The 10,824-nt window shown below is 40.7% G+C and overlaps 1 protein-coding gene across 1 annotated transcript in view; it reads left to right on the top strand.

Moving 5' to 3' along the window:
* LOC109467622 (SUN domain-containing ossification factor-like) overlaps nt 1-9,818 on the top strand; it is a 32,285-nt gene extending 22,467 nt beyond the window's left edge. The window contains 7 exon segments of the mRNA XM_019765639.1: nt 1,930-2,038; nt 2,497-3,768; nt 5,107-5,194; nt 5,612-5,716; nt 7,013-7,214; nt 7,814-7,869; nt 8,795-9,818. Coding sequence (XP_019621198.1) covers nt 1,930-2,038; nt 2,497-3,768; nt 5,107-5,194; nt 5,612-5,716; nt 7,013-7,214; nt 7,814-7,869; nt 8,795-9,172 — 2,210 coding nt within the window. The 3' untranslated portion in view covers nt 9,173-9,818.
* Nucleotides 9,819-10,824: the final 1,006 nt, after the last annotated feature.

The raw sequence follows: 10,824 nt of genomic DNA, 5'->3' as shown, positions 1-10,824 counted from the left end.
ATAGAAGCCATGAAGTCAACACACCAGGCTGGTTAAAATTTAAACAATGAATTTTAAACTTTCAATGATACCATTGCATTGAAAGGTGAAATAACAAGTTGAGTTCAACTAGGATGAAAAGGACTGTTTTCAACTGTGCAGGGCAAAATATATTGAGCAATTTGCAGTTGATTCTGAATTTTTATTTTTATTTGCAAATCAGAAAAAAATGAAGCAGGCGATTCCGTTAACCAAGAAATTAAATTGGTGTGGCCTAAGGTCAGCTTCACAAACATGTACCAGTATCACTGTTAAACTCACCTCTCATCCTGTACACAACTCTCATGGCTTCACCCTGCAATACAACATGGTGAAGTACAAGACTAGTTAAAGGCAGACCCAAGTCTAATCATATTGGCAACTTAACAATGTCATTGAGTTTGGACTAGGCAGTGGTTACTTGTATATCACATGACATCAATTTTCTGGCAACCCCCCAAGTACCCCTCCAGATGTATGGCCAGGTGAAACATATCATTTTTCAAACAACCATTGGACAAACCACAAAGCAGGATCACTTGATAGCACAATTATCCAAAAGTGCACAGGGCCAAAAAACCTTCTTCCTTAGAACCATTTTGCTTTGGAACACGCTACCTACCAATGTTCACACTGTGACAGCTCCCACCATTACTTCCTTCAAAACCAGACTCCAGACCTCACTTGGAGATCCATATATACTGTGAATTCTGACCCTGCCCTCCCAATGTAAATATCACTCTTTTCAGTGCACCTTAACTTAATTTAAGTCTTTATGCATTTTATGTATTGAAATCCTATGGATGCAATGAGTTGATGATTCTGATTTTAACATCTTACTGATTTAGATTCAGAAGTATTCAGAACTAACCTCATGCTCTGGACACCATATCTTCCTGTAGACATCTTGTACAAGCAGGTCCAGGCTGACAATCTTATTGTTCACCAGTAGCTGCAGTGTAAAGATCAAGGATTAAACATTTGTTCCAGTCATGAAATCATTTTAACCGTGGTGAACAGGTGCAAGATTCTAAAACCTTACGGTACCCTACTTTAGCCATTATGGCGTTGTATGGCATATTGGTGAAGCAAAGCAGGATGTAAATCAGACAACTAAAGCAGGTGTGTGTCACACAACTAAAGCAGGGGTGTGTCACACAGCTAAAGCAGGGATGTGTCACACAGCTAAAGCAGGGGTGTGTCACACAGCTAAAGCAGGATGTGTCACACAACTAAAGCAGGGATGTGTCACACAGCTAAAGCAGGGGAGCAGGGGTGTGTCACACAACTAAAGCAGGGATGTGTCACACAGCTAAAGCAGGGGTGTGTCACACAGCTAAAGCAGGGGTGTGTCACACAGCTAAAGCAGGGATGTGTCACACAGCTAAAGCAGGGATGTGTCACAGCTAAAGCAGGGGTGTGTCACAGCTAAAGCAAGGATGTGTCACAGCTAAAGCAAGGATGTGTCACAGCTAAAGCAAGGATGTGTCACACAACTAAAGCAAGGATGTGTCACACAGCTAAAGCAGGGGTGTGTCACACAGCTAAAGCAAGGGTGTGTCACAGCTAAAGCAGGGATGTGTCACACAGCTAAAGCAGGGATGTGTCACACAGCTAAAACAGGGGTGTGTCACAGCTAAAGCAGGGATGTGTCACAGCTAAAGCAAGGATGTGTCACACAGCTAAAGTAAGTAGCTATGATCATAGTACTCTTCAGTTGGTTTCTTCATCAGGTAATCTATGAGTATGATGAAAAGAAAGGGAGCAAGAACTTCCTCCTGAAGCACTCAGTAAGGCCTGACCATGGCAGCAGGTACAGTTTCACAACTTTGGAGTGAGCTACATGTAGGTAAAAACTCAGTATAATACCACACTTTCCATCCTTACACAAGTTCCCTTTCTCAACTTCAGATATCAACAGAACAGTGAATGTGTCAGTGGCAGACCATGATGGTGCTGGGAAGGATAGCAGAAGCATCCAGCCTACTCCAACCAGCGCCGCACACTCTACAGTCAAACAGTAGGGCTTCTATTTTGTTTAGATGTCAAATAGAAATTTAAAAAATATACCCTTCATACACATGTCTGCTGCAACTTGGTTTTATCCATTTTACTTACACCTACAATGTTTATGGTGCCCTCATGTAGACAGCATAACTTGAAAGGTTGTGGGTGGATCCAAATGATATTTTGTATGTGGATCTAATCAAGGTTTAACCTCCTTCCTTGGTCTAATACTGGCAGGTTAAAAGGACAGGGTCAATTGTGCGCCTCCAGTTTTCTAGGGTACTGAAGCTGCAGGGTTTTGTTGCAAGATTAGTCATGTAGCAATGTGATGTGATGTCACCTAAGTGGTGGATTGCTCATAGCTTGAGAAAGACTGGGGTTGTTCAGTTGAAAAAAATTTCTTCTGTCAGAAATTACAGTTCAAATTTTCTCATAACGATGTGAAACCAATTCAGATTATCTTATATTTAGCACAGAGACATCTGAGGACCAAACACCACCGCTGGCTTTTCTGCCACTGGATCCCTCACTCCAGGAAGAGACAGGTTCTGTTCAAGACAAAAATTCCATTCAACCAACTGTAAGTCTTGGAGACAGCGATCAGGAAGGAAGAGCAGATCTGAACATACCAGTTGATCCTGCCAGTGAGCAGCTATCTGAAGGGATTGTTACCTTGGTGGAGTCTGGTATTGTAGAGGGCAGTACACCTTCTGTTGACCTGCTGCAGGAGAAACAGTGGGCTGTCATCAAGCAGTGTCCAACTTGTAGTGAGCTGCAAGCTGTGCAAAAGTGCCAGGGGAGAGCTTTGTGTTTGTTGTACCAACTCATCCTTCAAACCTCATGTGAAGAAGAGCAGATGATTGTCACACCTCCAGTAGAACATGTGGTCATCGCAACAGACACACACGATGATGAGGGGACATCATTAAACTCCAATGTTGTTGACCTGAGTAAGAAGGATGAGGATGGGGACATCAGCGGCCTTCTGCCCTCCGAGCCTCCTGCTCCAGGCACAGAACAGGTCCTGAGTGAGTCTGCTGAAGGGGAGGAGGAACAGTCGCTTCCTGTCAGCTCAAGAAATGACACGGTGGCTGTCTCTGAAGCAGGTACTGAAATGTCCACCACATCTCCCACCTTACAGCACGGACAGGACAGCAGTCCAGCAGAGGCTGTTCATACTGGAGAAGACAATCTGCAGCAGGAGCAGCCTGTCATGTCTCCACAGGAGGGGAGTGAGAGTCCCTCAGCTGTGCAGGAAGATGAACCTACAGCTGAGGGGACAGACTCCAGCACTACGTCAGCAGCTATGGAAGGCAGCAGTGCAGAGGGCAGTCAACCCCCTGTAACTGATACTGCCCAAAGTCAGAGTGAGTCAGAAACTTCTGCAAGTGCATCTGATACTGGTTCTTCTCAGAATGGGGGGACAAAGCAAACACATGTACCTGACAGAGATACTAAAGAAGATATTGTCACAAGTGCAAGCCAGGATCCCCAGGAATCAAGCCTACCAGAGCCTGCCCTTGCTACTGTACAGAATGGAAGTATGGATGCACTGGACAAGCAGACCAAAAACGCATCAGACTTTTATGCTGAAAAGAATGAGAACGGCACGAGTGCTCAACACATTTCACATGGAGGGCACACGGGCAAGGAGTCAGTGATCATGAGACTGAACAACAGGATCAAGGCTTTGGAGCTGAACATGTCTCTGAGCAGCAGGTATCTGGAGGAACTCAGTCAGAGGTGAGAGCTTCTAGAGTAAAACCTGGAAGATGAATTTTATGTTAACTTTTGATGAATGTTCTGTCACCAAAACATGATTTTTTCGCATGTGCAAGACTTAGTGTAGTTATGGTTTTTTGGAATAGGTAACTCACAGTCACTGACAGTTACGTACCAATGAATGTAGTAATATTTTACTCCATACCACAGATACATGTACAAATATATGAGAAGTAAATACATCTTTTTTTCCTGGCATTTCTTAGGCAAATGCATTAAAGCCTTTTTTTAGCAAAATGACCTGTTATTTTCAGACCAGAAACATTTTTCTCCTGTGCCCTTGTGGTATTATAACCAGATAACTTAAACGTGGGTAACTAGGAATACACGTGTACAAGAGAGTATGAAAAGCGAAAAGACATGGTTTTGGTAGTGCAATTAAGGGTTACTGACCCGTCCGAAGCTGGAGGTGTATAATGAATATGGTGAGGTTATGGGAATTGATAATGCCTTATGACACTATTAGTATACACCGAAGGAAAGAAGTTCATTAACTTTTGTTATTTAGCATGAAAGTTCATCTGTGTTGGTACAAGTCATTATGAAATAATAAGTTTTAACTTCCAACACTTAGATACAGAATTGGGACTTACCCCAAATTTTCAGTTGACTCCATCAACCTTGTTCACGGAATGGACCCGTCTACTCTTGGAACGTAACGTCAGAGACATGAACAAGGTTGATGGAGTCAACAGAAAATTTGGGGTAAGTCCCAATTCTGTAATCTAAGTGTTGGAAGTTAAAGCTTAGTCTTTATTTCATAACTTTTATTATTATTAGTTTGCCGAAGGAAAGAAGTTCATTAACTTTATAAGTTTAAAGGATAATCATATTAGCCATTATCGCATATAAAACTGACACATGAGCTAGACAGGCCCAGTGTTGCCTGCCTATTTGCCTGAGTGTGTTGAAGTTTAATCATTTTTTATTATAAAAATCTTTATTTTTCATTCTTACATTCCTTGTGGCTTCACTCAGAAGCATTTGTTGCAAGTTTGCCATGATGGTTCATTGTTTTCTGACTTGTAATATCACATTCAAAGAAACCATGACTGAGGACAGTCAAATAATAGATTTGGCAAATACTCAGTCATCAGTTGCTGTTTCCTGAACAGTTTCTAAATTTCTTGGTGACTGTCGACAACCAAAACATCAACAAATGACAAACCTTGTCTTAGTCAGACTGAATGTTACCTTTTAATTCTGCTATCATGGTAAACACTTGTGAACAGTGAGAGTTGATGTGAGTGTTCCCTATGATGTTACCTGTGTCACCTGTGATGATTTCTTTGTACTCAGATACCGCAAGCAGATGGACGAGATGCAGAAAGCCTTCAACAAAACCATTTCTAAACTCACTAACAACTCCAGAAAAGCTGAAGAGAGGGTGAGATCCTTTCTGTTTGTGCATGTCTATGCTTGTGCACTTCATTCACACATTCAGCAATGTACTACCACATGTATGATTGTATGAATTCCAGTGGAGCTGCATCATGATTGTTAAAATCAGTACAGTGGGATTTTGGCCATGTGATGCCCCAGATCACCAAACTGACACACAGTCCTCATGGATACAACTATTCACTGCATTTTTTTAAAGTTTAACTTAGAGTTAACAGAGAGCCCATTATCAATTCATGCAGAGATTCTGAGAACCACTTAACATGTAAATGTTCATGTTGATGTGGCCAAATAGTAGATTTTGTTTCTTCCCTTTCAACAAGATGTACATTTCAGCTGTAAACCTGTTGGTGAACTTATCAACATGCAGGTGTGCTTATTAATTAATATTGTTGTTGGATAGGATATTCGACAGCAAGAAATCATTGCAAATCTGGTTGCTAGCATTACGAACCTGACAGCCGACGTCCAACACCTCAACACTGACAGAGACAACCTACATAGGAAGGTGGGTTTTGCACAATGTACATGTATCATCAGAAACTCTGCTTTAGGTACCCTCTGGACAGGATTTGGACAGTACATGTTACAGATACATTGTTAGCCTACCTATGTAACTAAGTATGTACAATGTAGATGCAAAATTGTACATAATTTGCTTGTTACGACTAGATAGATATGAGCCAAATCACAGACCCCAGTACGTTGCTGAGTTCTGTAACTGTTACCGCTGAAGTAAGAAGAGTCTGAAGTTAAGATATAACCACACATAGGACATACAAGAAATTGCCATTTTGATGATTTTTTTTGCACATTTTCTGGTTTCTAAGATACTGATGCCCACACTTATGGCTTTTGAGATGATGTCATTAATACAAGCTTTATCATATGCCCAGTTCATTCTATATAATGTTCCAGTATTTTACCACTCCAAAAAAAATCATTTTTCTCAGACATCTGATCAAAGTCCATGAACTTTTGGTAACTTCCTATGGCAAATACTGTCATTCACAATTTTTTTGCAGTATTTTTATGTTTGTGGTTTTCACAGTCACTTCTGTACTGCAAACTTATCATTCCCGTCAACAAATAATTCACCGACTTCCTTTTTTCCCACCTGCCTCCACTGTGAACTTATGAACACCTCCATTTTGTCAGGCGTTAAAAGTTTGCTACATGTATAATAATTGTGAAAATAAAGTGAATTACAGTAAGCTGTCATTTTTTGAGAATCATAAATTAAGGTAGGTGTGCCTGAAAAATCAGTTCATCTAATTTCAAAAATTGCTATTCTGTACATTTCAATGACAGTTGTATGATTGTGAACTTTAGACTTGAGACACAAAAACTTTTAAGTTTAACTTGTAACTTAAAGTACTGTCAACTTTATTCGACATTCCGTTAACATCTTAAGTTATTTAAGTCCATACAAGTTGGTGCCCCACTTGCAATATCTGTGCATTTCATTAACACCAGGGTTTATTGTTTTTGAGTGTCAAATCACTCAAACAAACAAAACATTATTCATTTGGGAACTCAACACAAAACAAAGCAAGAGATCTTAGACCAGATCCTCATACATATACTTCCATGAAATAGGGCGTAGAAATGACTGACTTAGTGTGTGGATTTCATTTTTATTTTGACTCAGTAATTATGCCAATAAGGTTTAACAAGGAGGTTTAACTTAACATTGTAACCAGTAACCTCATATAATTACCGACAATCAACACACAACTGTTTCATGTTCTATTCTGTATATGTAGAAAGATTCCAAGCTGTCCTGTTTTCTTCTGTTCTCCAGGTCATAGAAAGACACATCTTCCTGATGGTAGTGGAGGTGTTGTGCCTGGCAGTGGTGTTCATGGTCTGTCTGCACACACGGCCTGGACACACACCACAGCTCAGTAACAGTCAGGGAGAGAAGACTCAGGAACATCTACATCATCACAGGGACGGGCTGGGAGTCACAACAAGGACAGAGGACCTGCCTCCACGAAGATCAGGTACTTGTCAGTGACATGTTTGTATGTTGACAGTATGCAACTATACATAAATGTCCAGACTGTGCATGATGTACAAAATGACTAGTAAACTGGTGCATGTACCAATCACTAAGTATCTGATACCAGCCCAGAAAAGAATAAGAAACAGTCATGCCTTCAAATATCAGAGTTATCAACCAAAAGAATTGAGGTATTCAAAAAGTCGTATTTCCCCAGAACTATCGTAGACTGGAACTCGTTGCCACCAAGCACAGTTGGGGCATCATCACTAGAAAGCTTTAAACAACTCTTGCAATCAAATGTGCAAAGATTGAGTGTAACAAGTCGTTCGTTGTGATATAGCTAGCTGCCGCCGCGCTGCGTGCCTGCGAAGTTGGTGTGTTACGCCAAAGGGCGGTTATACCGGCTATATCGATACATGTATGTTTTAGTCTTTCTAATAAGTTTTCTGTATGGTCTCCATTTAAAATGTAAGTTATAGGTGTTAACCAGTGCCAAATGTTAACCAGGCCTAGGAAATCTTCTATTCATGGTCTGAGCAATGATGATTGTGCTGTTTTCTAGAGACTGAGACAATCTTTCTTTGTCTTTACTTACAGATGGTGAAGAGGACAGGCTGGTTATTGTGGAACCACAGTGTAATAGACAGATAAAGGTATTACTAACTTTACAGTTAAAGGGTTGATTTCACCATCAATGTTGGAAGGAGACTGATCACTAGTGTGTGGAAAAGCAGAGTTGTGATGCTGTAACGGGGGTTGCCACCAATTGTATTTTTATTAAATTTTGTTCTTTGATATCTTTTAAATAATTTGGTGCCTTGGCGTGTTTATCCAGCACTTATGCCGAAAGTATGATAGGGAATACATGGGTAGGGTCTGCATGGGGGTAGTGATACTGATACGAGGGGTGTTCAAAAAGTTCTCGGCCTCACTTAGAAAATGGGGAGTACTATGCAACAGAATTGCGAGCAGTTGAGCCCTATCTGGGGGCTCCAGATGCAACCTTCTTCCACAAGGGGAAAACAAAGCTGCAACATCACTGGACCAAGTGCACTGCAGTTAGAGAGGACTATATTGTATAAATATAGTGTAAGAAACATTTTTCTGCCATGATGTTTTCTAGGTGAGGTCGGGAACTTTTTGAACACCCCTAGTATCCATAAAAATTTGGCAAAAAATGTTGCCTTTATTATGAGAATCTATCATATGGTCATGAAGGTTGAACAAATGACTGAAAACACAAATGACTGTATGGTATGGCAAATAATAGACTCTTTATTTTCATTTCTTCACTTTTCTTCACATTTCCCTTTGGAATTGATTTAAATTTTTGCATTCTACAACATTAGTATCATTTTCCAATACTGTTTTGCAATTGACAACATATATTTGCTCATTTTACAACTGCTTTGTATGATTTACAGTATGGTCAAAAACTTTTTTTATTGGAAAAGGAAGAAAATTCATGTGAGTGTGCATGTCATCCATATAATGAAATCATCATGGCCTAAGTTGGGAAATTTCAGTAACACCACAATGATAATTGATGGCTTATTGGTGCTTTACTTGATCTTTTAGGGCACAGATGGCACAAAGAAGAAACGGTCCAAGAAAAAACATCGGTATCAGGGTTTAAGAAACACCTCATCGACACCTAATCTAGCAGAGCAGCTGAGCGGGCACCAGGAGCTGGCTGCTGGGGTCAACATGAACGTTGCAGGGCTGCTGTTCAGTTCTAGTACAGCCCAGGACGGACAGCCTTTCAGCAGCAGTAGAGACAGTAAGGGTGGACAGCAGAACAGCACACATCACCAACCAACACTACAGCCTACCAAGTGGAATCAGCAGCCTTCATGCTTGAAAAATGAATCCAGTGAGCATGGAGAAACCTGCCAGGAACCAGCCATTCAGAAGGTTTTTTTGTGCTGCGGCAAAACTCACACTTCAGTGCACTAGCCAACAAGTCAATATTCAGTCTGCTGAAGTCCATGCATAAAGAATCGAAAGTCTACAAGGACAATCACTGCATTCCCTTACTAAGTGTTTCCCCTTACTGTCACTATCTTACAACATAGGAATTAGGTGTAAGATGAATACATTACCCCCAAGCTTGTGATATGAGGAATGTAAGTTTGCCTCCTTAGTTTGATTGTAACTAGGTTGTAAATCTAGGTCAATGCCCAAACAGTGTACTGATGAAGCAGTTAAGAAGCCGGATGGTTGCCTGCCAAGCTTGCTATTTTTCAAGTAACTACAAGTATATTAAACCAGCCAACAGTCTCATATGCAGGCTTTTAGCTAGGGGGTGTCCAGGGTGTCTTTTGGATGCCCAGTGTACTGAAAATAGTAAGAAATTGGACGCCCTACTTTTTGGTAGGACACCCTAAAGACGCCCTATTTTTTCCACTTCCAACCCCTGCCATGCACACATGCCTCCTTTCAGAATACAAAAATGATGGTTTACTGAAGGAAAAAAACTCAAATTCCTCAAAATGCAGAAAGTTGTGTTTGAGGGCATTATGAATGTCAAAAAAGCCCCCCTAAAAAGGTCACACACTGTGCATCTTTGCTGTGTACAATAAAAAAATGGACACCCAACAAAAAAATCCTAGCTAAAAGCCTGCTCATATGTAACAGTCTGCAATCAGGAAATGTGATGTACATTGTATCAGAGTTGAAGTGGCAGTATATATATATATATATAAATTATGATCAAAGATGAACCAACTGATTTGGGACCTACATGTACATGTGAGTTGCTACATTATATCTGAGCAACAGGTAAAGAAAAAGCTGTGTATTTTACGCTAAAGTAATACATTCTATATGTTGACTGAGCATTCAGTAACATTCTGTTTTCAATAGCGTATGTTTGGATTTTTGTTTGGATGTAGTTTGGCTGTAGTTCATCTGTGTTGGTAGAAGTCATTATGATATGAAACAAGTATGAACTGTGATATCCAACACAAGAAATTGGACTCACCCAAATTTTTTACTACAACTCCAGTCTTTGTCAAGAAATGAGCAATCCACTGCTTCCGTGACGTCACACAGATAACACGTGACTCTGTGAGCAGTGGATCATACCTGCCCACACACCCTGTATTGTGGTACAGATACATTGACACTTTTACCAAGCTTTAGAGGGTGTACACACAAGAGTTCACAGAACATCTAAATGACCTTGACCCTGACATAAAGTTCACATTTGAAGAGGAAGAGAATACTAGGTTACTAGCCTTTTTGGATACGCTAACAACAGAGGACAGGTCCCTGCAGGTTAAGATATACCGCAAACCCACACATACTGACCAATATCTGAACTTCAATTCTAACCACCCCCTGGATCATAAACTCAGGGTTATCCGCACCTTGTTCCACAGAGCAGAAACGATTATCTCTCACCCTCAAGATATAGAGGAGAAACGTAACATTTCACGGGCACTAAGTAAGTGTGGGTACCCCACTTGGGCATTAGACAAGGCCAATAACCCAAACCTCAGAAGCCGAGAAACTTTTAGCTTTTTGGCTCCCTAGTGACTTGTTAAGGTACTGCAGCAGAAAAAATACAACAACCAAATGTTCAATTCCAAGCAGTACCAAGGACA

Source organism: Branchiostoma belcheri, unplaced genomic scaffold (assembly GCF_001625305.1).
Source record: "Branchiostoma belcheri isolate BF01 breed outbred unplaced genomic scaffold, Haploidv18h27 scaffold184, whole genome shotgun sequence".
Lineage (NCBI taxonomy): Eukaryota > Metazoa > Chordata > Leptocardii > Amphioxiformes > Branchiostomatidae > Branchiostoma > Branchiostoma belcheri.
This window is presented reverse-complemented; position numbering and strand designations above follow the sequence as displayed.